This window comes from Sapajus apella, unplaced genomic scaffold, assembly GCF_009761245.1.
Source record: "Sapajus apella isolate SASKATOON/1434 unplaced genomic scaffold, GSC_monkey_1.0 scaffold46, whole genome shotgun sequence".
NCBI lineage: Eukaryota > Metazoa > Chordata > Mammalia > Primates > Cebidae > Sapajus > Sapajus apella.
Genome location: NW_022436986.1, coordinates 1,460,417 through 1,487,543, shown reverse-complemented (window position 1 = coordinate 1,487,543; position 27,127 = coordinate 1,460,417). Strand labels below are relative to the sequence as shown.

Below are 27,127 nucleotides of genomic sequence, written 5' to 3'. Positions count from 1 at the left end.
ATGTTAAAGGCTAATACCAAACGTAAGAAAGAGTGAAGGTTGTAGGTTCCTTCCACTCTCATGTTCAAGATGGTAACTTAGAAAATTATTATAATTTTAAGACTTACAAATGTTTATGAACATCTTTCTCAGAGTCACATTTGGAGTGGGACACTGGGTCCCAAGAAATGTGGCACAGTTTTGGGTCAGTAAAATTTCCTTAGTCTGCTCGATCAAGTCATTGACTTGGTTTATCCCAGGACACCAGGGGCCACACACGATAGGAAACAAGGGTCTTGCTAGTTGTAATGCTCAACTTCTAAAAACATACTTAGCTTATTCTTTATCCCCATATCCCTCTATGGTTTCTCTAAGCAGAATTAATTGCCCTTACTTGAGCAGGGCAAAGGATAATAATAAAGGATGATGATAATAAAGCAGTGAAGGCTGGGGTAGAGTTAGTACTACCCTCTGCTTCTTCACCAGTCTGACATTCACTTCTTATTTCTGATCCCCTTTTCATGTCCAACAGGCTGGAGCACAAGGTTGGTAAATCCTTACTCTCCTCTCCTCCACTTCTTCTCCACCCAGTCCCCACCCCTCTCCACATGTAATACTAATTCTGGGGAAACAGGAATCAAGTTGCCACTGCAGCAGCAGGAAATGGGGCAAGGGTAGCTACCTAGTAACTTTTTGCCCAGAACCAAAGGTATTTTAGATCTAGGAAAAAGCAGATACCAAGAGATACCAGCAGACTGTGCTGTTGCTGTTGGCAACAATAGCTTCACAAGAGGAAAGCATCCCATCTTTCCATCCCATAAGTAGCCTTTTCACTTACTTATGTTGGTGTAAGAATAATAAGAGCAGCAAAGCATAGGAAAATCAAGAAAGTAATATTCTGGGATATTATTGTTTGTGGGAGTTTAGATGAACAAGTAAGCTAAGGTAGGCTGAGGAAGAAGGTGCTGAGAAACAAACTGAGAATATACATGGACATTTTAGATCATACCAGTAGGGGTAAATGGGGCATTTTACCAGGTAGAAACATTCAATTTAATTAAACCCATTCCAATCACTGGCCTTGTTCTTTTTGACTCATGAATTTCCAGAATATTACGGAATATTTGCTAAGGGCCCTAAAACACCATTTAGTGTATAATACCTTCAATTCATAGAGGAAGAAACTGAGATCCAGAGAGGAAAAACATCTTGCCCTTAGATTCTCTATTTATTTTATTGTGTACATTTGCAGTTAAGACTGGAGAAGCTGCCTTGAAAACAAAAATGTGTGCAAAGAAATGATGGCCCCTGAGGACAGACTCTGGGCGATCGCAGTCACCTGTGAAGGTACGATGGTCATCTTCTGAACTGTGCTCACTGAGGCAAAGGCGGGTAGAACACACCAAATTGCCAGCAAAACAAGAACAGACATTGCAGTCAATACTAAAGGATGTTCCATGACCTGAGAGAAAGAGAAAGAGAATGTTGATCTATATCATACGTTGAGAAATAGTGCACATATTACAATTTTTTTTTTTTTTTTTTTGAGACAGGGTCTCATTCTATTGCCCAGACTGGAGTGCACTGGCATGATCCCGACTTATGGCAACCTCCACTTCCCAGGCTCAGGTGATCCTCCCACCTCAGCTTCCCAAGTAGCTGGGACTACAGGTGTACACCACCACATCTGGATATTTTTTGTAGAGATGGGGTTTCACCATGTTGCCCAGGATGGTTTTGAACACCTAGGCTCATGCCATATGTCTGCCTTGGCCTCCCGGAGTGCTGGGATTACAAGCATGAGCCACTGTGCCCAGCCAGAAATTCTCGAAAGATGACTTCTGAATATACCAACTAGAGTAAATTCTGTGGTATTTATATTTTCATATTTGCCTCCCACCATATTCCTCCAAGGCCCTAAAGTGCTGGACTTACCAGGCTGTTCCCTATCCTCTAAGAAAGTGTCCAGCTGCCCCTTCTGCTTTGAATGCTAATCTCTTCAGGGGCAGATCTGATGCCATCTTTGGATCAAAGACTCTTCTGATGCCCTGGCAGGAATGCCTAGCTCCCAGAAGAGCACTTGGTCTGCAACTTTTTTTGGCTCAAATTCTCTCATCTTATCACGTAAAGCATGATCTCATCCCCATCCCAGATTCAGTTCCATAAGGCACTGGTATGCTCTTTTGTACAGAATAGGCATTTAGTCAGTCAAATGTTACAGAAGGAATGAATCTGTCCTGATATTTTCTGTGATACAAAGTATCTACCTTTATAGTTTAGTCAAGCGGAATATGGATTAAGAGATAAATACCTGACTTGCTCTAAGGCAGAAATTTGAGAGCGAATTTTAGCTAAGAGCACTCTTCTTTTTCAACAAAAGATTAAACCAAAAAGAATATAAAAGCTGAACTACTACGGCTGAAGGGGTAGAGGATGGGAGTAGAAATGGGGTAGCAGAGTGAGCACGCAGGGAGGGAACAGATCCGCAAAAGTGGTGTTTTTTCACAACTGTTTGAAGTTATATATATATATGTGTATCTATATATACATACATATTTGAGACGTAGTCTCACTTTGTCACCCAGGTTGGAGTGCAGTGGCGCAATCTCGGCTCACTGCAACCTCTGCCTCCCGGGTTCAAGCGATTCTCCCACCTCAGCCTCCTGAGTAGCTGGGATTACAGGCACGCATCACCATACTTTAATTAATTGTTGTATTTTTAGTAGAGATGGGGTTTCACCATGTTTGTCACGCTGGCTCGAACTCCTGACCTCGTGATCCACCTGCCTTGGCCTCCCAAAGTGCTGGGATTAGAGGTATGAGCCACCATGCCAGGCCCTGAAGTCATATATTGACATGAACGATTGTTCGGGCTATTAACAAAAGACAGTTAAGGAAGGAGTGGAGCCTAAGATTTTTAGGGAAGGTGGTCAAAGGGAGGCACTTTTTAATGTACTTTTTCCCAAACTCCTAACAGTGTAATTCCTATACAGTACCTATTTGCTCTCCAAGATGTCAAAATTCGAGTTTCACTTCTGGTGAAGTGAGGATGGGGTGGGGTATGCCTGAGGACAGGGTTGGGGGAAGATTACCTGTGTCTTTGCCTGTGAAGGGTAAGGGATTTGGAGTCAACTAGACCTGGAGCAGAGTCCAGCTTTGGTCATTTGCCAGCTGGGTGATCTCTTTAAGCATCAACTTCCTCATCTATGCAGTAAGGGTAATACAGGTATTATTATTACCTATATGAAAGAGTAACTTGGAGGTTTTAATGAGATAATATAAGGCAAGACTTAGCATTGTGTTCAGCTCATAATTAGAATTCAATAAATATTATTAGCCATTAGCCCCTTCTTGAGGGGACTTCTAAAAGGGTTCCTTAGAAGTCCTAGTGCTCTGTACAGTTTGAAAAATACTGCCCTGGAGTATCTGATATACAGACCTTACTCTTTGGTGAGAATCTATCCAATATTCTTCCTATGAAGTAAAAATAACTAATCTCATATTAAAAGCAAAAACAGAGGTCAAGACTCACTTTTTCTTTTTCCTCCAACAATACAAGACTTCTGGAGGTCTATACAGTGCATTTCCATACAGTTTTCTAAGAGTCCACTTTGTCCACATGAACAGATTTTGTAACAACCAACTTCCCCTGCAGATGATGGCACCTGGATTAGTGTCCCTTGACGTACAATGAAATCAGAAGCTTCTCCCAGTTTGCAACCTGTACAAACAAAAATTAGCTGAGAGAAATGGTACTGTTCGATGACATTGTTTTAACACATTAGATATATACCTGACAAAAGTCTTATAGGTACTAAATCACTATTAAAGGTTATGTAATAGAACTTTCACCAAATTAAGGAATTGGTTTAGCTCACTGGCCAAAAACCCTCTCAAATGAAAATTCCATGTTCTGGAGGACGGTGGTGATTAAAGATCTATATCCCAAAGTTACCTATCATTCAGTACAAAAGTGCTGTAAGATATGTAGCTTTTTATTTTTGGGGGTAGTCAAAAATATTTTAAAGTCACAGATATTTTTAAAAAATGGAATAGGGAAACTGACAGTATTTTTTTTTTTTTTTGAGACAGTCTCACTCTGTCATCCATGCTGGAATGCAGTGGCATGATCTTGGCTCACTGCAACCTCCCCGCAACAAGGTCAAGCGATTCTTCTGCCCCAGCCTCTCTCCTGTAGCTGGGACTACAGATGCCCAACACCATGCCTGGCTAATTTTTGTATTTTTAGTAGAGATGGGGTTTCACCATATTGGCCAGGTTGGTCTCAAACTCCTGACCTCGTGACCCACCTGCCTCAGCCTCCCAAAGTGCTGGGATTACAGGCATGAGCCACCCCACCCAGCCAGTATTTTTAGAATAATATTGTTCAGAAAAACTTTTAGTGATGGTAAACAAGTATACCTTAAATTCAAGGAAAAACTGAATATTTGGGTGGGCTTAGGGAAAATCCATTTTCTATCTTATTATATGATGGGCTTTCTGAGTTTAACAAAAACGAGAATTCTGAATGGAATTCTATATTTAAACAACATGAAATACAGATGTCACCATTTTATTTTATTTTATTTGTTTATTTTTTTGAGACGGAGTTTCACTCATGTTACCCAGGCTGGAGTGCAATGGCACGATCTCGGCTCACCGCCACCTCCGCCTCCTGGGTTCAGGCAATTCTCCTGCCTCAGCCTCCTGAGTAGCTGGGATTACAGGCACGCACCACCATGCCCAGCTAATTTTTTGTATTTTTAGTAGAGACGGGGTTTCACCATGTTGACCAGGATGGTCTCGATCTCTTGACCTCGTGATCCACCCGCCTCGGCCTCCCAAAGTGCTGGGATTACAGGCTTGAGCCACCGTGCCCGGCCTAGATGTCACCATTTTAAATAATTATATTTTATTTTCTTGCCAAAGAAAATATCTGACTAAATTATAATATAACAGTAAATGAACAGAAAGTACTATCCTGAAATTTAAAACAGTCCAACATTTCCAATTTTGACAAGATTTATTATGACTCTATAGCTGATATATATAGTATTACACATATATTATAGATGATTCTTTGAGATATCATGCTTATTTCATCTTTTGCTTTATTTTACTTTAAAAATATCTGAAGACTGGGCATGATGGCTTATGCCTGTAATCCCAGCACTTTGGGAGGCTGAGGTGGGTGGATCACCTAAGGTCAGGAGTTTGAGACCAGCCTGGCCAATGTGGTAAAACCTTGTCTCTACTAAAAATACAAAAATTAGCATGGTGGCAGGCACCTGTAATCCCAGCTACTCAGGAGTCTGAGTCAGGAGAATCGCTTGAGACTGTGAGGTGGAGGTTGTAGTGAGCTGATACAGTGCCATTACGCTCTAGCCTGGCTGACAAGAGGGAAACTCTGTCTCAAAAAAAAAAAAAATTTTTTTTTAAATCTTGATTCTGACATGATAAACATTCTCAATTGGGAAATAGATAAAGGAAGCAAAATGTTGCAACAACTATATCCTAAAGGGATTGACAGAAAGCTAAAGACTATCAAAATTCTATGGGATAAAAATCCTTCAGCCTTAAAGTTATATACATTTCAACATAACATTAATCTTTATGGAGATAGCTATACATTCTATTGAATATGCTATTTTTCTATATACTAAAGGAAAGAAAATAAAAAACATGAACAATGTAATGTATATTTTCTAAAACATTACAATACAGAAGAGAAAGTACAAAAAGCTGGTCCAAGCTTCTTTTCTTTCATAGTCTAGAACCCTATAACTCATTATGGGAGTCAAGTTTTAGATTATTATTAGTTTACAATTTAAATAACAACTGAAAATTACAAGCATGTCTTTTTCTGCTTATATCAATAATACATGTTTAATGAGAAAATATCAAACATTATAGAAAAATATAATATAGAACATAAAGTCCCTTGCAATCTCACTCCAAAGAGAACTCTTATATTACAGAAGGAGCAGAATTAAAAAAAAAAAAGATAGTTCCTACAAAGAAACACTAGCAGCACCTTTCCATCCTCTTCTTACACCCACTGACCTCTTACCTTGAACACAAGAGTATGGAAGACAGGGATCTCCAGATAGACATCCTTTTCGGTTTACTTCACAGAGCTCATTGGCAGGGCAAGGATTTGGGTTACAGGGATGAGTCACTTCTTCTACAATGTTACCTAAAGTACTTGGTCCTGAAAAAAACAAAACAGATTAGTTTAACCAACCTAAAAGAGTAAGAGATCTGTAAATTATCTGAATTAATTATGGCTGGAATAAATGAAGAGCTCATGAGCATAAAAGAAGGCCTGATTTTACCAAGCTATTAAAACACCGAGATTCTTTCATTTGTGAAATGATGAATTTAGCATAAACATACATTCATTCATTTTTTAAATTATTGGAATCTACAATATTTCAGGCAAGGTTCTAGGCGCTGGAGATAAGGTGATGAACAAAATAGACAAGTCTCTAACATAGAGTTTACATCTAGTAGAGAAACAGACAATAAATATACTATGTATGAGCCAGGCACAGTGTGGCTCATGCTTGTAATCCCAGCACTTTGGGAGGCTGAGGCAGGCAAATCACCTAAGGCCAGTTTGAGAACAGCCTGGCCAACATGGTGAAATCCCGTCTCTACTAAAATAGGCAGGGGTTGCAGTAAGCCGATATCACACCACTGCACTCCAGCTTGGGAGACAGAGCGAGACTCTGTCTTAAAACAAAAACCAAAACAAAAAAACAAAACCCAAAAAAAAAATAAATCGAAATGGTGGTGTGTGCCAGCTACTAGGGAGACTGAGGCAGGAGAATTGCTTGAACCTGGGAAACAGAGGCTGCAGTGAGCCGAGATTGTGCCATTGCACTCTAGCCTGGGTCACAGAGTGAGACTCTGTCTCAAAAAAAAAGAAAAAGAAAAAGAAAAAAAATGCTATGTATGTATATGTGTATATAGAAATAAATAAGAAAATTATAAGTAATAGTGTCAGAGGATAGAGGTGACAGGTATATTTTAGATAGGAGCTTATGTCTAAGTGCTTATGTCTAAGAGGGATAATTTAGCATATTTTACCATAAATGATAATTTATTATGGTAATATGTATGGACTCCAAACCATGATTATATTTAACTTCTGAAATCATGGCCAAGGAAGAGTCTCACTTGATATAAAGTATGTGTGTTATTTAGATATTTAATTTTCCTCTCATTGATATAGTTTCCTTCTACACAAATATTTGACTGCTATAATAGAATCTAGAATTATAAATACATTAAGTGTTGCTTACTTGATTTTAGGCCAGACTCAGACTCTAAGACTAACAGAGAGGGCCCTTGGAGTTCATCTTATCTTGCCTAATTATTTCATAAATAGGGAAGCTGAGGCTCAAAGAAGTGTTGTGCTCAAAGTCATGAAGGTCTGAATTCCAGTCTAATGCTCTCTTTTTTGCAATATTGGTCACAAAGGTTAAGGGACACAGTTTGTTGGTCTTGAGAAAATATGGCATTTACTACCAGCTACAAATCTAGCACATGCTTTTCTCTCCCTGGTTACTAAAAGATCTCCAATTTTAGGGTGGCAATGGGCCCAAGTTAAAAAAATAACCTTTCTCAGTTTTCCTTACAACTAGGGGTGGACAGTGTGATTAGGGAGAAGTTGTTTGCTCTCTCCCTTTCTTTTTACCATCTGGAACTAGAATATTAGAATATGGTAGCTAGAACTATGAGAGCCATGTTGTGATGACAAAGTACATTAAGTTATCTTGATAACTGAAGCTAAATGCTAAGGATGGTGGAGAAAGATAAAGGAGCCTGGATTCCTGATGATGAAGCCCTGGACTATTTGTTTCTGGGCTTTCATTTTTTTTTTTTTTTTTTTTTTTGAGACGGAGTCTTGCTCTGTTGCCAGGCTGGAGTGCAGTGGCACGATCTCAGCTCACTGCAACCTCCAACTCCCTGGTTCAAGGGATTCTCCTGCCTCAGCCTCCCGAGTAGCTAGGGTTAAGGGCACGTACCACCATACGCAGGTAATTTTTGTATTTTTAGTGGAGACGGGATTTCACCATGTTGGCCAGGATGGTCTCCATCTCTTGACCTCGTGATCCGCCCACCTTGGCCTCCCAAAGTGCCGGGATTACAGGCGTGAGCCACCGTGCCTGGCCTCTTTTGCGCTTTCTTTTACTTCTATTTGTTCTGTTTTTTGTTTTTTTTTGAGACAGAGTTTCACTCACGTTACCCAGGCTGGAGTGCAATGGCGCGATCTCGGCTCACCGCAACCTCCGCCTCCTGGGTTCAGGCAATTCTCCTGCCTCAGCCTCCTGAGTAGCTGGGATTACAGGCACGCACCACCATGCCCAGCTAATTTTTTGTATTTTTAGTAGAGACGGGGTTTCACCATGTTGACCAGGATGGTCTCGATCTCTTGACCTCGTGATCCACCCGCCTCGGCCTCCCAAAGTGCTAGGATTACAGGCTTGAGCCACCTCGCCCGGCCCTGTTCTGTTTTTTTGTTAATCTTATTTAACACAGGAAAACAAAGCGGAGCTGATTTCACTGTCTGCCTTTGCAGCCAGCTCATGGCACCGACGCCCCCTGGTGGCAGCCTGAACACTTCCCTTAGCTTAACTACTGAGTGTGTAGGAGTTCTACTTGTCATCTCCTGGTTTCCACCATGTATTGGTCTCACTGCCAAGAAGCTGAGCTCCAGCTCCAGGATCCGTCAATGAGATACCAACATGCTCTTCTAGCTCTTGGCAGGAGTATTTGGCAGAGAGAAACTGAAGCAGTGAGATAAATTCCATTTTTACATATTAAGCTAGACTATCATTTTTTATACCCTATTGGGTAAGTCCAAGCCAATGTCTGGCTGTCATCCACTGATAGCTGATGACAAAAAGCTGATAGTCTCTGAGGGAAAACTCCACCTTCTAGTCATTAATATGGTAAGAAGACAGCAATGATATGGAGCTTGTTATCTGAGAATGCTGGCTTCCTGAGTCACTGCTTAGAATTCCTGACTGACAACAAACAGTTCATATCTCCTCAGACGATAGAAAAATCACTTCTGCTTACATACTTTAAGACAACAATTATTTCCTGGGCCAAAAAGGCCAAGCAAACAAGAGTCTGTGATTGAGATGGTATCATTGAACCCCATGTTCTCAACAGATAAATGCTCATCCAGAACAAATAGCAAAACAAATAGTTGGAAGAGAGAAGTATTTAAAATCTAAAATCACACATACAAAAAAGTACTTACTAAGATATGTATCCAAAGGTATACAATTCTTCAGATCATCTGTAGGTGACAGAAGCTCACAAATACTTTCAGCTGTGTGGTCTTCAGGGAATTTGTTCTGGTCTCCACATTTTTTAAGAATCTCCACACAATCTGATCTTGAAAAGAAAAATGCACATAAATTTAGCGCTTGAGGAACTCCTCATGTTGTCTAGTCAGCATCACTTGTTTCTGAAGCTTTCCAGAAAGTGAGTTTTTATAACTTAACATGTTTCATAATTGGTTAAGTATGGCAAAAAAAGAACAGGAGTCACAGTAGATCTCAGGTTGAATAATAAATTCAAAGCATCCCAAACTTTCTCTTGTCTGAGACCAAGGCCCTTACTCAAATTGTATACTTCTTCGTACTGTTACTACCAGTAATGTGGCTTTTCAGTATCTTTGAAAGGAATTAAATGAAGCTAGTCTGATTTACTCTCTGCAAAAATCATATATCCTCACTTCCAGGACCTTATGCTTGCTTGTTTGCTTGCTTGCCTCCTTTCTCCTTCCCTTCCTTGTCTTTTCTTTTCTTTTTTTTTTTTTTGAGACGGAGTTTCGCTCTTGTTGCCCAGGCTGGAGTGCAAAGGCGCGATCTCGGCTCACCGCAACCTCCGCCTCCTGGGTTCAGGCAATTCTCCTGCCTCAGCCTGCTGAGTAGCTGGGATTACAGGCATGCGCCACCATGCCCAGCTGATTTTTTGTATTTTTAGTAGAGACGGGGTTTCACCATGTTGACCAGGATGGTCTCGATCTCTTGACCTCGTGATCCACCCGCCTCAGCCTCCCAAAGTGCTGGGATTACAGGCGTGAGCCACCGCGCCCGGCCCCCTTGTCTTAAGTCTCTTTTTAGTTATCAAATTAGTGCCTGGCCTATAACAACTGGAAAGTCCACTACTTTAAAATGTTCTTAGTCTTCAATAGGGATGTGACACCTACAAGTTTTCTGTGCTAAGAGTCTACATGTTCCCCTCTTGTTGCCTGATTCTTGTCACCTAATTGTTATACCTCAGTATTTCCCCTATCAGGTTATCCTCAAGCCACGTCAGATAATCAGGTTATCCGCAAGCCATGTCCCCTATCAGGTTATCCCCAAGCCATGTCAGACTGGACTCTGTTTAAGATTGAAATTAATAAGGTACAGAGCAGCACTGAGCCACTCAGGGGCTAGATATTAACTTGGTTTTAGAAAACTTTTGGAAAAAAAGATATGTGAAGAACAATGGGCAGATTACTATGTGTTAAATGCTTTTGGTTTCACCCACTATAGCAGCTCCTATCTTTACTTGATCCTAGATTTCCTAAGCAAACCATTCAAAAATGTTTACTAGAGGCCGGGCTCAGTGGCTCATGCCTGTAATGCCAGCACTTTAGGAGGCTGAGGTGGGTGGATCACAAGGTCAGGAGATAAGATCATCCTGGCTAACACGGTGAAACCCCGTCTCTACTAAAAATACAAAAAATTAGCTGGGCGTGGTGGCACGTGCCTGTAGTCCTAGCTACTTGGGAGGCTGAGGCAGGAGAATCACTTGGAGCTGGGAGGAGGAGGTTGCAGTGAGCCGAGATCCCGCCACTTCTCTCCAGCCTGGGTGACAGAGCGAGACTCCATTTCAAAAAAAAAAAAAAAAGCTTACTAGAAACAGGCCTTAATGACTGCATTCACTAACTCGTTTACTCAGCAAGCATTTAGGGAATACCTACTGTGTGTCAGGATTATGCTAATACCTGAAGAGGAGAAAAAGAGGAAAGGGGATACACAAAAAATGGCTCAAGGAAGAAGTTCTTTTTTTTTTTTTTTTTTTTTTGAGATGGAGTCTTGCTTTGTCACCTAGGCTGGAGTGCAGTGTCGTGATCCTGGGCTCCAGCAATTCTCCTGCCTCAGCCTCCCTAGTAAGTGGAATTTCCGGTGTCCACCAACTAATATTTATATTTTTAGTAGAGATGGGGTTTCACCATGTTGGCCAGGCTAGTCTCGAACTCCTGACCTCAAGTGATCCACCTGCCTTGGCCTCCCAAAGTGCTGGGATTATAGGTGTGAGCCACCATGACTGGCCAGATAAGCTCCTTAAGAAGAGCAAAGTCTAACAGAATATAAGACAAGTACACAAATTAAAATATAAAAATAGAGTTGTGCATCAGAGGTATTTAATAAATGTTTCATGTACTAAGTTCCATAAGAGAAGTACAAATAAAGGTCTATAGGAATCTGCAGTAAGGATAAATTACTTTCAGCTGGAGAAATCTGGGAAGACTGTACAGAAATGTCTGCTATTTCAGAGGAGACATAGGCAGTGGGTGGGTGATGAGGGGAGCAGTATTTCCACTAGAGGAGGAAAAAGTGGGAAAGCATTTGACATATGGGGGTGACAGGCAAAGGAAGTGGTGGGAGAGGCTCTGGCTAGAGATTATGGAGGGTCTGAACCAGAATGGGAGAATCATTAGGATGAAAGACACTTACTTGCAAATAATACTTCCCCGGGATTTACTATGACAAGGTTTAATCTGCAGTGAACAAGCTATTGCTTTCCACATCTCTGGCTGGCACTTTTTAATATCGAGAACAGGTATATTGATAAATGGCATCTTTATGCTTCCTTTCTCCCACAACTTCATGTCATTCATGGCTCCTTGATCTGACTGTGCATTACAACTCCTGAAAAGTTCTGTTGGCCTAAAGAGAAAAAAGGCCAGAAAGAATCAAGAGGCAATTATTTTCTAGAGAGAAGCAATGAGTAAAATCCTGACACAGTAATGCATCAGAAAAGTCTAGTTTTCTTAAAGAAGAAAGCACATACAACCCATGAAAGGATATCAGCTTCAACTGTATGAAGATTCAATGTAGATACCAGCATTCAACTCTGATTGCATGTTTTCTTTTTAACAGATTCTTGTGAGGCAGTTTAAAACTTCACAATGCTCCAAACAAGACTATTATCCCCAGACTGTCCCATTTCATCTCATAAATAAATATTATGAGGCCAACTTTTAAAAATGGCAAGGTAATTTACAAATCAAAATGCACCGATTTTATGGGTACAGCTTGATGTGCTTTGACGAATGTGTACATCCATAAGCACATCTAAATCAGTTAAGGAACACATCCAACATTTCAGCCAGTTCCCTTGTATCCCTGTTGAGTTAATGCCTCTCTGCTGACTGCAACTCAGGGGCCATCACTATTTATACTTATATCACCATAGATGAATTTTGCCTGCGCTAGGCTGGGTACAGTGGCTCACACCTGCAATCCCAGCATTTTGGAAGGCCAAGTTGGGAAGATAGCTTGAGCTCAGGAGTTTGAGACCAGTCTGGGCAACATAAAGAGATTTCGTCTCCATTAAAAAAAAAAAAAAAAAAAAATAGCTGATGTGGTGGCATGCCTCTAATTCCAGCTGCTTAGGAGGCTGAGGCAGGAGGATTGCTTGAGCCCAGGAGCTCAAGGCCAGCCTGGGCAATATAGCAATACCCTATCTTGAAAAAAATTTAAGCAGATTTTAAAGTAATTATTAAGTTATTTAAAATTATAACAAACCCATTACATGTTAATATAAATATTACTCTTATGAAAAATAACTATTTTCCAAAATAAACATTAGTGAGAACAGTAGGACTACTTTACAGTTTTGCAAATACTCAGGTAGATTTTCATATCTGCTTCTGAATTCAATCTGTTGCTGTACCACGTTTTACAGTGACTGGAAACCTCCACTGTTTTGTTGTTGTTTTTGAGACAGGTTCTTACTCTGTCACCCAGGTTGGAGTGCAGTGGCATGATCAGCCATCACCTCCTGGGCTCAGGTGATCTTCCCACCTCAGCCTCCCGAGTAGCTGGGACTATCGGCACCCACCACCACACCTGGTTAATTTTTGTATTTTCTGTAAAGACAAGGTTTTGACATGCTGCCCAGGCTGGTCTCGAACTCCTGGGCCCAAATGATCCGCTCACCTGAGCCTCCCAAAGTGCTGGGATTATGGACGTGAGCCATTGCGCCTGGCCTAGAACATTTTCATCACTCTATAAAGTACCATTGTGCCCCACTCTAGTCAATCCTTGCTTCCAGCAGAGGAAAGGATATCCTGATCTTTATCACCATAGATTACATTTGCCTATTCTTGGATCTCATGCGTCAAGAATGTATTCTGTGTCGGGTTTTTTTTTGCTCAATATAAGAGTCATCCATTGCTATCCCATTGTTTGGAAGCACCACATGTTATATATATTCTTTCATTCTCCTGTTAGATGTTTTGGGTCCTCTCTTCCATTTTTTGGGCTATTATGAATAAGGGTACTAGATAAGCCTTTCTTTGGACATATTTTTTCATGTCTCTTAAGTAAATGCTTTAGGATAAAATTGTTAGGTCATAGATCTAACTTTTGAAGAAACTGAAAAAAAGCTCCAAAGTCCTTCAACTATCTTCTACTCCCAGTAGTAACATACTATGAGAATTCCACTTGCTTCATATGCTTGCCAGTCTTTTAATTTCAGGCATTCTTGTGAGGGTGAGGAGGCATCGAATTGCTATTTTAATTTGTATTTTGCCATGACTAATAATAATGAACCCTTTAATGTACTAGATGGCTATTTCTTTAAAAAAATTTTTTTAATAGACAAAAATTATATATTTATTGTGTGTAACATATAGTATGTTTAAATATATATACATGTGGAATGGTTAAGCTAATTACAATATGCATTACCTTACATACTTATCATTTTTTTGTATGGAGAACATTTAACAGCTACTCTTTCGGCAACTTTCAAGTATACAATTCACTGTTAACTATAGTTACCACGTTGTGTATAATAGATTTCTTTAACTCATCCCTCTTGTCTAAATAAAATTTTGTGTCCTTTGACCAGCATTTTCCCAATCCTCTCCCCCTGCTTCCCTCTCCTCCTCCTGCACCACCCTCTCCAGCTACTCTCTGGTAACCACTATTCTATTCTCTGCTTCCATGAGTTTGATTTTTTTTAAGATTTCACATGTAAGTGAGATCATGCAGTATTTGTCTTTCTGTGCCTGGCTTATTTTACTTAGTGTCCTCCAGGTTCATTCATGTTGTTGTAAAAGACAGCATTTCCTTCTTTATAAAGGCTGAATAGGATTCCACAGTGTATATATACCACATGTTCTTTATCCAATCATTCATTGATGGATACAGGTTGATTCCATATCTTGGCTATTGTAAATAATGCTGCAGTGAACATGGAAGTGAATATCTCTTCAACATGCTGATTTCCTTTCCTTTAGATATATTACCTAGTAGCGGAATTGCTGGATCATATGGTATCTTCTATCTTAAATTTTTTGAGGACCCTCCATATTGTTTCTCATAATGGCTGCACTAACTCAATATCAACAGTGAACAAGACTTCCCTTTTCTCCATATCCTTGCTAACAATTGTTATCTTCCATCTTTTTTATAATAGCCATTTTAACAGATGTGAAGGGATAGCTCATTGTGGTTTTAATTTGTATTTCCCTGATAATTAGTGATGTAGAACATGTTTTCACATATTTGATTAAATGGCCATTTTGATATACTACTTTGTCTTTGAAAGTTTTTTGCATAATTTAAAAATTAGGTTGTTGTACTTTTTATCCTGAGGTTGTAGGAGTTGTTTATATATTCTGGATACAATTTCTTTGACAAATGTGTGTGTGTGTGTGTGTGTGTGTGTGTGTGTGTGTGTGTATGCACGCACCTGTGCACAATACGTTGAATATTCCATCACAGTCTATGACTTGCCCCTTCGAGTTTTAAATGATATCTTTTGGAAAACACAGGTTTTTACTGTTGAAGTCTAATTAATTTTTTCCTTTAAAATTGTATATTTTGTGTCCTGTCTGCTAAAGCTCTGCCCATACCGAGTCTGTGAAGATGTTCTCCTATGAGCTTTATATATTTAGCTTGTATGTTTAGTTCTATAATCCATCTTGTTTTTGTTTGTTTGTTGGCTTTTTCTATGATCCATCTTGAAGCAATTTTTGTGTATGGAGTGAGACACAGGTTGAGGTTCTCTTTTTTCCCTCTTCATAAAGATATTCAATTATTCTAGTATTATTTGTTGAAAATATGTTTCTCTTTTTTTTTGTTTTTTGAGATGGCATTTTTGCTTTGTTGCCCAGGCTGGAGTGCGGTGGCACAATCTTGGCTCACTGCAACCTCTGCCTCCTGGGTCCATGCAATTCTTCTGCCTCAGCCTCCCGAGTACCTGGGATTACAGGCACCCACCACCATGCCTGGCAAGTGTTTGTATTTTTAGTATAGAGGAGGTTTCAGCATGTTAGCCAGGCTGGTCTTGAACTCTTGACCACAGGTCATCTAGCTCTGCCTCCCAAAATGCTAGGATTATAGGCATGAGTCACCATGGCTGGACTTTTTTTTTTTTTTTTTTGAGACAGGGTCTCACTTGTCACCCAGGTTGGAGTGCAGTGGCATGATCTTGGCTCACAGCAGACTCCACCTCCCAGGCTCAAGCTGTCCTCCCCACTCAGCCTCCTGAGCAGCTGGAACTACAGGCACACACCAACATGCCAAGCTAGTTTTTTGTATTTTTGATAGAGATGGTGTACTGCCATGTTGCCCAGGCTGGTCTGGAACTCCTGAGCTCAGGCATTCCAACTGCCTCAGCCTCCCAAACTGCTGGGATTAGGTGTGAACCATCATGCCTGGCTGAAAAGATGTTTGTTTTTGCATTGAATTGCCTTGATGCTCTTGTTGAAAATCAATTTAATACACTTGAATTGAATTTCCTAATCTTTTATTGAGGATTTTGGCATTTCTGAATGACATAGGACTATAGTTATCTTGTTGTTTTTTTTTTTACAGAGAGAGAGTTTCACCATGTTGGCCAGGATGGTCTTGATCTCCTGACCTCGTGATCCACCCACCTTGGTCTCCCAAAGCGCTGGGATTACAAGCGTGAGCCACCATGCCTGGCCTAGTTATCTTGTTTTTAATGTCCATGTTGGTTTTTGTATCAGGTAACGGTGGCCTCATCAGAGGAACTGGAATGTTATCTGTTTCCTGAAAAATTCTGTGTAATATTTGCATAATTTTTCCCTTAATGTGTTTGGCAAGCATTACCGGTAAAGCCAGAAGTTTCCTGTGTGTGAACCTTTATAATTACAAATTCAATTTCTCTAATAGTTATACGAATAATCCTAATTTTCATTTCTTCTTACATTAGTTTTCCTTTTTAAGGAATGCATCAATTTCATCTAAATTGGAGGATTTACTGGCATAAAGTTGTTCATAGTATTCCTTTTATTTTTTGAGACAGAGTCTTGCTCTGTTGCCCAGGCTGGAGTGTGGTGGTTGCGATCTTGGCTTACTGCAACCTCCGCCTCCTGGGTTCAAGCGATTCTTGTGCCACAGCCTCCTGAGCAGCTGGGATCACAGGTGTGTGCCACCATGCCTGGCTATTTTTGCATTTTTAGTAGAGACAGGGTTTCGTCATGTTGGCCAGGCTGGTCTTGAACTCCTGGCCTCCAGTGATCTACCTGCCTTGGCTTTCCAAAGTGCTGGGATTATAGGTTTAAGCCACCATGCCCAGCCAGTATTCCTTATTATCCTCTTAATGTCCTCAAAATCTATAGTGATATCCTTAATCCTGATATTATTGGTAATTTTTATGTATGTATGTATCTATTGTTTAAACAGTCTTGACAAAGAATGCATCATATAAAAAATCTTTTTGAATAACTAAATTTTGCCCTTGTGAATTCTCTCTAGTGCTCTCTCCTTCATTTATTTATTTTTATTTTATTTTATTTTTGAGATGGAGCGCCCAGCATGAAATGCAGTGCTCATTGCAACCTCTGCCTCCTGGGTTCAAGTGATTCTCCTGTCTCAGTCGCCTGAGCAGCTGGGATTACAGGTGCCCACCACCACACCAGGCTAATTTTTGTATTTTTAGGAGACATGGGATTTTGACATGTTGGCCAGGCTGGTATTGAACTCCTGACCTCAGGTGATCTGCCTGCCTCAGCCTCTCAAAGTGCTGAGATTACAGGCCTGAGCCACCATACCCTGGCTCATATTTAATTGATTTATGCTCTTATTATTAATTTTTTCTTACTTCAGGTTTAATTTGCTCTTCTTTTTCTAAGTTCTTACAGTAGAAACTGAAATTACTGGTTTAAAACTCTTCTTGGCTGGGCGTGGTGGCTCACGCCTGTAATCCCAGCTCTTTGGGAGGCCAAGGCGGGCAGATTACTTGAAGTCAGGAGTTTGAGACCAGCCTGACTAACATGGAGAAACCCCATTTGTACTAAAAATACAAAATTAGCCGTGTGTGGTGGTGCATGCCTGTAATCCCAGCTACTTGGGAGACTATGCCAGGAGAATTGGTTGAACTCAGGAGGCAGAGGTTTCAGTGAGCCGAGGATCTCGTTCTTGCACTCCAGCCTGGGCAACAAGATCGAAACGCTGTCTCAATATTAATAATAATAATAATAATACTAAAATAAAAATGAAGCTGTTCTTTACTAAATACATATTTAAAGCTATACATTTCTTTCTAAGTACCACTTGGCCATACCAACAATTTTTGATGTATTATGTCTTCATTACCATGCAGTTGCAAGTCTTCTCTAATTTCATTTGTGATTTCTTCTTTGTCTCATAGATTATTTAGAAGCATTTGTTTAATTACCAAGTATTTGGGAAGATTTCAATATAGTTTTTTATTGATTTCCAATTTGATTCTGTTGTGTTCAGAAAATATACTTTTTTATGATTTTCATCTTCTGACAGTGGTTGAGACTTGTTTTTTGACCCAGCATGTGTCGTTCAAATCCTCTGTATCCTCACTGATTGTTTTTCTATTTGTTCTATTACTGAGAGAGGGGTGTTAACATCTCTGAATATGATTGACTATTTCTCTCTCTTTAGTGTTTATTTCTGTTTTTAAGTATTTTGAGTATATGCACCTATCTGACATTAGGCACATATATATTTAGGTTAATTGTATCTTCATGATAAATTGAACTTTTATCATTATAAGGTGATACTCTTTATCTCCAATAATTGTCTTTCTAACAATCTCTGCCTTTCAATTGATGTTTTTAGTTCATTTACATTTATGTAATTATTGATATAGTTGGGCTTAAGTCTATCATTTTGCTGTGGTTTTCAATTTGTCTCCTTTTTTTTCTGTCTTCTTTTGGATGGGCCAAGTATTATTTTAGTGTTCCATTTCATATTTTCTATTAGCTTCTTAGCTATATCTCTTTGTATTATGTTTTAAATTAGTGGTTGCTGTAGGCATATGTCCATTATTTTAGTTTTCCTTGAATTAATACTAAACAATGTCACAAATAATGTAAGAAACTTATAACAGTATAATAATTTACCTCTGTCCTATCCTTTTTGCTACTGTTATATATTATATATTTTACTTCTATGTATAAATTCCACAATACATTGTTATTATTTTTGCTTTAACCAATTGCTTTTGAAAAATAAAATATAAAAGAAAAAGAAAAGGAAATTTTTTTTTCATGTTTACCAACATTTACCAATTCCAGTGCTCTGTAGGTCTGAGTTTTCATGTGGCATTTTCCTTTAGACTGAGAATTTCTTATAGTGAGAGACTGCTAGCAGAAAATTCTGAGTTTTTTGTTTGTTTGTTTGAGTAATATCTAGAAATACCTTTACTTTTGAAGAATATTTTCACTGAATATAAGATTCTTTTTGTTCCTGAGTACTTTAAGGATACTACTTGGGATACTGCTTGATGGTCTTTGGTTCTCCATTGTTTCTGAAAGGAAGTCACTTGTCATTTTTATTGTTATTTCATTATATATAAATTGTCTTTTTTTCTCCCTTTGGCTGCTTTAACTATTTCTCTTTGCCTCTGGTTTTCAATAGTTTGACTACGATATGCTAGGTGTGTCTCTCTTTGTATTTATCTGACTTGGGGTTTGCTAAGGTTTCCTAAAAAGTGGGTTAATGTATTCCATCAAATTTGGAAAAATTTCAGCCAAGCTTTAATCAAATATTTCTCTGCTCCTTTCTCTCCTTTTCTTCTGGGTTACTATTACAGGTGTTATATCACTTATTCTCTCTGTGCTTCAGTTTAGATAATTTCTATTGAGCAATCTCCCAGGTCACTGACCCTTTTCTTCTGCTGTGTCTATTTCCCATTCCCTACAATAAATTTATTTTAGATATTACATTTTTCAGTTTTAGAGTTTCCATGTGATATTTTTTTAGAGCGTCCATAGCTCTCCTCCATTCCCCATCTCACTTGTATCTATCTTTATCGATAGATCTTTCAATATATTTATCATAATTAATTTTTTATCTGCTAATTCCAATAGTTGGGTCACCAGTGGTATGATTGTTTATGATTGTTTTTTCCTCCTTTTTTTTTTTTTTTTTTGAGACAGAGTCTTGCTCTGTTGCCCAGACTGGAGTACAACCGCGCTATCTCAGCTCACTGCAACCTCTGCCTCCTGGGTTCAAGTGATTTTTCTGCCTCAGCCTCTGGAGTAGCTGGGATGACAGGCATGCGCCACCATGCCTGGCTAATTTTTTTTGTATCTTTAGTAGAGATAGGATTTCACCATGTTGGCCAGGCTGGTCTCAAACTCCTGACTTCGGGTGATCCTCCCACCTTGGCCTCCCAAAGTGCTGGGTTTACAGGCATGAGCCACCATGCCTGGCCTGTTTTTCTCTTAACTATGGGTCATATTTCCTATTTTTTCTCATTTCTAGTAGTTTTTGATTGTATGATGGACATTATACACGATAGTTTGTAAGATTTAGGATTTTGTTATCTTCTTCGGAGGAATGTTGTTTTCATACTAGAAGGCAGTTAAATTACTGACAAATACTTTATTCTTCTGGAGGCAGCTTCAGGTTTTGTTAAGGTTTTTCAGCTTTACCCTTAGTTCTTGGATGTCATGGCCCTTATGGGGTTTACTAGGTCCTTCTAACTTGGCATGATCTGAATTCTAAATTGTCTGCCCAGCAAATGCTAGCTGCTAAAATCTATGTTCACCTTCCCCTGGGTTCCTTGTAGTCTCATCCTGCACAAGTACAATTTAGGAGTCAGCCAGCCAAGGACTTAAAGGGAGTTTGTTTATGGATTCTGGGACGTATCTTTTTGTGGTCCCCTCCCTTGTGGGATTTTTTTTTTTTTTTTTAAGAGATAGGGTCTTGCTATGTTGCCCAGGCTGGAGTACAGTGGCTATTCACAGGCGCCATCCCACAACTGATCAGCACAGGAGTTTTGACCTGCTCTGTTTCTGACCTGGGCCGATTCACCCTTCCTTAGGCCACCTGGTGGTCCGCTGCTCCTGGGAGGTCACCATATTGATGCCGAACTTAGTGTGGACACCTGATTGGCATAGCGCACTACAACTCAGAACTCCTGGGCTCAAGTGATCCTCCCACCTCAGCCTCCCCAGTAACTGGGACTTGCAGGCATGTGTCACTGCACCTGGCAGAACTTTTTTTTCTTCAATATCTAGCCTCACTGGCAGCACCAAATGCTGATATCTTACTCCTTAGGCCAAGACTGCTGCTTTCTGCTTGAACTCTACTCCCTGTGAAAGAAAACTGAAAATGCCTAGGAGGAAGAAGTGGAGAAATGTGGCTTTCGCTCAGTGTGGTTTCTATGTTTCAAGAGATGTTGGCCAGGCATGATGGCTCACGCCTGTAATCCTAACACTTTGGAGGCCGAGGCAGGCAGATCACTTGAGGTCAGGAGTTTGAGACCAGCCTGGCCAACATGGTGAAACCCTATCTCTACCAAAAATACAAAAAAAAAAAAAAAAAAAAGCCAGGTGTGGTGGTGGGTGCCTGTAATCCAAGCTACTTGGGAGGCTGAGGCAGGAGAATTGCATGAACCTGGGAGGCAGAGTGTGCAGTGAGCTGAGACTGTACCACTGCACTCCAGTCTGGGTGACAGAGCAAGACTCTGTCTCAAAAAACAAAACAAACAAACAAAATGTAGACCCTCCTACTTTTGATCAGTCTCCAATACCTTCAAAACAACTGTTATTTTATATTTTGTGCAGAGTTCATATCTGGTATTGGCAGGGCTGTTATGCTCATACAAGCTACTCTACCATTACCAGAAGCCAGACCAGAACTAGGTGCTCAGTTTAACTTCAAACATTTCAAATGCACTCAATCTCTAAGTCAGGTTTTTACTGGCTAATAATCAATCACCAGTTGTAAAGATATCTTAATTGTCTCACTCTAAGTAATAATCTGAGTACTTTAAAAAAGACAAGATGTGTGTAGCTTGAAGTAAACACCATCTGACAAAAACATCTAGAAATTCCTTCTGGCCCAGCTGAATGATTCTTTTCCCTTTTGCCCTCTTTATTTCTGGGTTATAGCTTATAAAACCAGCCACTACTTCTTTAGCAACTCTCCCTCTCTGGCTTCTGTATGGAGTTCTCTCATTTTGTGCTTCTGGTGCCCTTTTCTGTTTTCTTCAGTTTCTTCAACCATTAACTGTTGATATGCTCCAAGGCTCAGTTCTTGACCCCTAATTTTTCTAATGACACTTGATATCCTAGGAAAACATCTATTTGAATTGCTTTTGCAAAGAAATATTTTTATATGAAACAGGAGACTCACTGAGAAGGAACCTCAGCCAGTCTGAAGGTCCTTTAAAGTAAACTGTTTAAAAGTGGACATTTGGATGATCAAATAGTTCACAATAATTTATTCTACAATGAATTATTTCCACTGGTGGTACAGTACAAAGAAGAGAGGACTGACGGCAGAAAAGATTCTTTGAATTCCAGAAGCTTGAGGTGTCTCTAGATTGGAAGGGACTTTGTAATAGTACTTCCTTTCCAAGAGGTGACTTACCAGATGAAATATTCATTTAAAAATGAAATCATAAAGAAATATGACTTCCTTTTAACCCAATAGGAACAAAATCAGGGTAAAGTGGTATTTTTACTTATTAAAAATTAATGATAAAATATTTCTATTCCATGTATAATAATTTGTTCTGGAGTAAAAAAAAAAAAAAATTTGTTCCTACCTGTTGTTAAAATTAGTACAGTAAGTAAGGTTTCTACAGCCCAACTGGCAAGGTTCCCGGACATCCGCTAAGCAGGTCAACATAGACACTTCCACTGGATTATATTCACAAAAGCGATCAAACTCTTGCCAACTCTGTGTATTGCCCCAGCTCATGCTGTAAAGTTTAGTGCAGAGTTCCCTGAAATAAGAGCACAATTGTAAAAGCAGACATGAACCAACCAAGTAAATATTTGATTTTCATAAAACTAAAACTCTATGAATTATAGACTTTGGAACATATGTAAGACAAAAAGTATAAAAACCAAAGACTATTTCCTAGAAACTAGAGCCAGAAAAAGTGATTGTTTTCCATGAAAAACAATTAGACTTCTTTTATCATCTACCTTTTTTCTTTTTGTCAAAGTTGCTAGAAATTTCAGTGCCAAATTTAATGTTCAATTCTATTTGTGCATCCTTAGTTCCTGGCACAATTATTTCCCCCTATTATCTTTCTGATTTCTTTTTTACTTTTACTTAAAGCAATGGTTTTACCTCCACAAAGATATATTCCCTTATATTTACGTTCAGACACAGAAAGTAAAACCAGGACATGGCCCTCTAGTTTCTTTTAAAAAGCATGATAGACTTAGGGTATATTAGTTTCTTCCTGAAAAACTATACTAAAGCCATTTATATTCCCTAAGATATTCCAAAGTCTCTATATACTATTGTAATTAATACATGACATTCTTATTTTTACAAAGCAACTTAAGTGTGTGTATATAGCTAAAACATTTGTACATTTTCTAAAGTGCTCTTACACATGATATTCATTAATTTTATTTATAAAATACATGTTTTACTATACAATAAAATTTTCATATTATTGAAATATACAAATTGTAAGTAAAAAATTTCATTCATCTTATATTTGGCTTCATATTTACCCCATGAGGAAGGTATCTTTACTTTTATGTTTGTTCATTCACTCCACCAATGTTTATTGAGTGTCTATTTTGTGTGAGGGCCTGTTCAAAGCACTGGATATACAATGGTGAATAAAACAGACAAGGTCTTTGCTATGGGGGGTGGGGAGCTTATACATTATGGGAATAAGGAAGCTGAGATTAAGTTATATCAGGTACCTCAATCTGGAAACTTTCCTTTTTCTAGTCCTTAACTTTCTTTTTCTTTTTTTTCTGGAGACAGAGTCTCACTCTGTCACCCAGTCTGGAGTGCAGTGGTATAATCTCAGCTTACTACAGCCTCTGCCTCATGGGTAAGTGATTCTTGTGCTTCAGCCTCCCAAGTAGCTGGGATTATAGGTGTGTGTCACCACACCTGGCTATTTTTTTTTTTTTTTTGTATTTTTAGTAGAGATGGAGTTTTGCCATGTTGACCAGGCTGGTCTGGAACTCTTGACCTCAGATGATCCCCCTGCCTCAGCCTCCCAAAGTGCTGGAATTGCAGGCATGAGTCACTGCGCCTGGCTAGTCCTTAACTTTCTATAGTTTGGGTATCCCTCATCTGAAATGCATGGGACCCAAATTTTTGAGTTTTTTGGATTTTAGAATACTTGTATAAACCTAATGAGATATTCTGGGGCTAGAACCCAAGTCTAAACATGACATTCATTTATGTTCATATATACCTTATACACATAGCCTGAAGGTAAATTTTATACAATATTTTAAATAATTTTGTACATGATACAAAGTTTTGACTGTGTTTTGACTGTGACCCACCACATGAGGTCAGGTGTGGAATTTTCCACTTGCGGTGTTATGGCAGCACTCAAAAAGTTTCTGATTTTGGAGCATTTGGATTTCGGATTTTTGGATTAAGGGTGGTCAATCTGTCTTTGCGTTGGTTAACATCTCCTAGTTTCTTAAGTGTAAAAGAAAAATTACATAATTTCTCCAATTATCTCATAAGGTTTTATGAAGATGAAATCTGATGAGAATGAAAGCCTTCAGCAAACCATGAAACCCAGTATTAAGGTTAGAGAGAGGGAAGAGCATTCCTTACTGCAGCTCTTCTGGGACTGCACAGCCATTTCAATCTCTAGTGACTCTATATAGGTATAAACACTTCTGTGGGCATTCAAAGAAACACTCAGCATCCTACCCATAAATATATTTATTAACTTCTATAAAGCACTCAATTTCCTTAATTGCAAGCCTAATTTAATTTCCCTTTAAGTCTTTTTGTTAATTTTCTTTGGATATTTTTCAGGTTTTTAATGTCTTTTATTTATTTGGAGACTGAGTCTCACTCTTTTTCATGTCTTTCTTTCTTTCATTTATTTATGTATTTATTTTGAGATGGAATCTCACTGCTTCCCCCAGGCTAGAGAACAGTAGTGCTATCTCAGGTCACTACAATGTCTGCCTCCCAGGTTCAAGTGATTCACCTGCGTTAGCCTCCCGAGTAGCTGGAATTATAGGCACATGCCACAACGCCCTGCTAATTTTTGTATTTTTTTTTAGTAGAGACAGGATTTCACCATATTGGCCAGGCTGGTCTCAAACTCCTGACCTCAGGTGATCTGCCCGCCTCAGCCTCCTGAAGTGCTGGGATTATAGGCTTGAGCCAACAAGCCTAGTCTTCAAGTCTTTTAAAAAATTTGCCAAAGATTGATTGACAGTTACCAAAGTTTGATAAGCTATTCTAGGCACGATTTTTTGCAAAAGGATCATCCAATTTAGAAACCACAGGAAAGATAGTTTTAATCCTGGTATCTTATATTCATTTCAGGATATCCTAGCAACATGGGGTCCCTTTTCACCCCAAATAACTCTAATAAAGCAAATTTCTATTTTACCCGTGTTCTACCATGGTCTTAGTTATCTCCATTAGTTTTTGTCTCTAGATTAGAATTCCTACATCCTATATTTGTATTGTAAATTTTTCATCCCTAAGTGTATCACCCAAATGAATGCCAATATGCTACCACCTAGCTCTGGTTATAAGTGCTAACTCAGGTTATCCACCAACATAACAAAAAGTTCAAAGTTTCATAATTTAATAAAATGTCCCTTAGATGTCAGATCAAAACATTTTCTAAACTGTAAGCTTACTTCATGATCTCTATAAGGATAGAATTCATATTTCATCATCTTAAATATTTATTACCTTGCTAATGCTAATCCTCCACACCCCAAAACAGTGCTTTTAGCACAATGTTTTGTATATGCTACACAATGCTCAATACACATTTTCTGGATGAAAGAATATTTTATATTTTCTAAATGCTAAGCCTATATACCATGTAAGAATATAACACACATTTGCTAGGCTTAAAATCATTAATTAAAATGCCATTTTCAACTGATTTTAGTAAAGGAAAATGAAATACTAACCTACATGTTGAAGTATTTGCTTTAGAACAACAATGCAGTTTAGCCCCATCAAGGCCAGTAGAGGGAGGAGGGTGTACAGTGACTCCAGGGTGAACAGATTGTGAGCTTTCAAGAAAACACTGCCAAAGAGGATCTTGAGGCAAGGGCTGGGTCTTACAACCCTCGATGAGACCATCAACAATCTCCATTTCCGTTTTCTTGGACATCAGAATTCTCTTGCAGGCATTTTGGCAAGCATGGTCTTCGGCTCTGTCACAGCAATATAAACCTACATTTTCAGAATGTAAGTGGCTTAATTAGCTGTTTTTTTTTTTTTTATCCTACTTTAAGTTCTGGGATACTTGTGTAGGACGTGCAGGTTTGTTACATAGGTATACAAGTGCCATGGTGGTCTGCTGCACCCATCAACCCATCATCTACATGAGGTATTTCTCCTAATGCTATCTCTCCCCTAGCTCCCCACCCTCAACAGGCCTGACTGTGTGATATTCTCCTCCCTGTGTTCTCATTGTTCAACTCCCACTTATGAGTGAGAACATGCAGTGTTTGGTTTCTGTTCCTGTGTTTGCTGAGAATGATGGCTTCCAGCTTCATCCATGTCCCTGCAAAGGACATGAACTTATCCTTTTTTATGGCTGCATAGTATTCCATGGTGTACATGTGCCACATTTTCTTTATCCAGTCTGTCATTGATGGGCATTTGGGTTGGTTCCAAGTCTTTGCTATTGTGAATAGTGCTGCAATAAACATACGTGTGCATGTTTTCTTTCTTTCTTTTTTTTTTTTTTGTCATACTCTGCTTAGCACAGAACATGGCAGTGTAGTGGAAACCATTACTACTCTTAGTTATATGTCAGTATTTGCAGAATACAAGCCCTACTGAACTCACTCCCTATGACTTTGCAGTGTAGCAAAAAGGTGAGGAGCTAAAGGTAGACAAGGTATCTATTACCAGAATTCACCACTGTCCCCAATCATGGGATCTTTAGCACCATACTTACAAAAATGAAAGGTCATCCTACACCTAAGAATTCCTCACAGGAGAGGCATTTTACATTCCTAGAAAAGGTATTGTAGATTGAGCTGGAATTATTTCCTGCTAGAAACAATCACCTAAAAGGGATTATGTTCTTGACGTGAAAGAGATGGCTAATTTTTATAGCAACAAACACAAATACCGTATTTCATCACATTCTAAGACCACATAAAGCTTTTAGGTATCTTAAGCTAATTAATCTAAGTTGTAACGTAAATAATACAGTAGCAAACTTTGACAGATATCAATTTGGTTCTGTCTTTAATTTTTTGCGAGAATCAGAAATAAAAAAACCCTTTCAACATACTATAGAACTCAGAAGGGCTTCTTTGAAGTAGTTTTCTTTGCTTTGGAAGAAATCTATTTATGCATATCTATTTGGAGCCTTCTTTTCCAGATTCCTCTATATTGGCAAAGACAGAGATGGTTGTTCTACCCTTAAAACCTCTTTC

At 39.0% G+C, this 27,127-nt stretch overlaps 1 protein-coding gene and 1 long non-coding RNA gene across 5 annotated transcripts in view; one reads left to right on the top strand and one right to left on the bottom strand.

Annotated features, from left to right (window-relative positions):
* The window catches only part of RECK (reversion inducing cysteine rich protein with kazal motifs), an 88,748-nt gene that overhangs the window by 12,147 nt on the left and 49,474 nt on the right, over positions 1-27,127 (bottom strand). For all 4 annotated transcript variants that reach the window (XM_032240049.1, XM_032240050.1, XM_032240048.1 and 1 more), the window contains 7 exons: positions 25,640-25,907; positions 22,297-22,476; positions 11,733-11,945; positions 9,257-9,393; positions 6,050-6,190; positions 3,512-3,700; positions 1,319-1,441 (listed from right to left, as the gene is read on the bottom strand). In XM_032240049.1, the coding sequence (XP_032095940.1) occupies positions 1,319-1,441; positions 3,512-3,700; positions 6,050-6,190; positions 9,257-9,393; positions 11,733-11,945; positions 22,297-22,476; positions 25,640-25,907 (1,251 nt within the window). The remainder of the gene's footprint in view (positions 1-1,318; positions 1,442-3,511; positions 3,701-6,049; positions 6,191-9,256; positions 9,394-11,732; positions 11,946-22,296; positions 22,477-25,639; positions 25,908-27,127) is intronic.
* LOC116524685 lies at positions 1,260-27,127 on the top strand. Its single transcript, XR_004257440.1, has 2 exons — positions 1,260-1,326; positions 24,213-27,127. It is a non-coding gene; the product is annotated as an uncharacterized LOC116524685 (long non-coding RNA).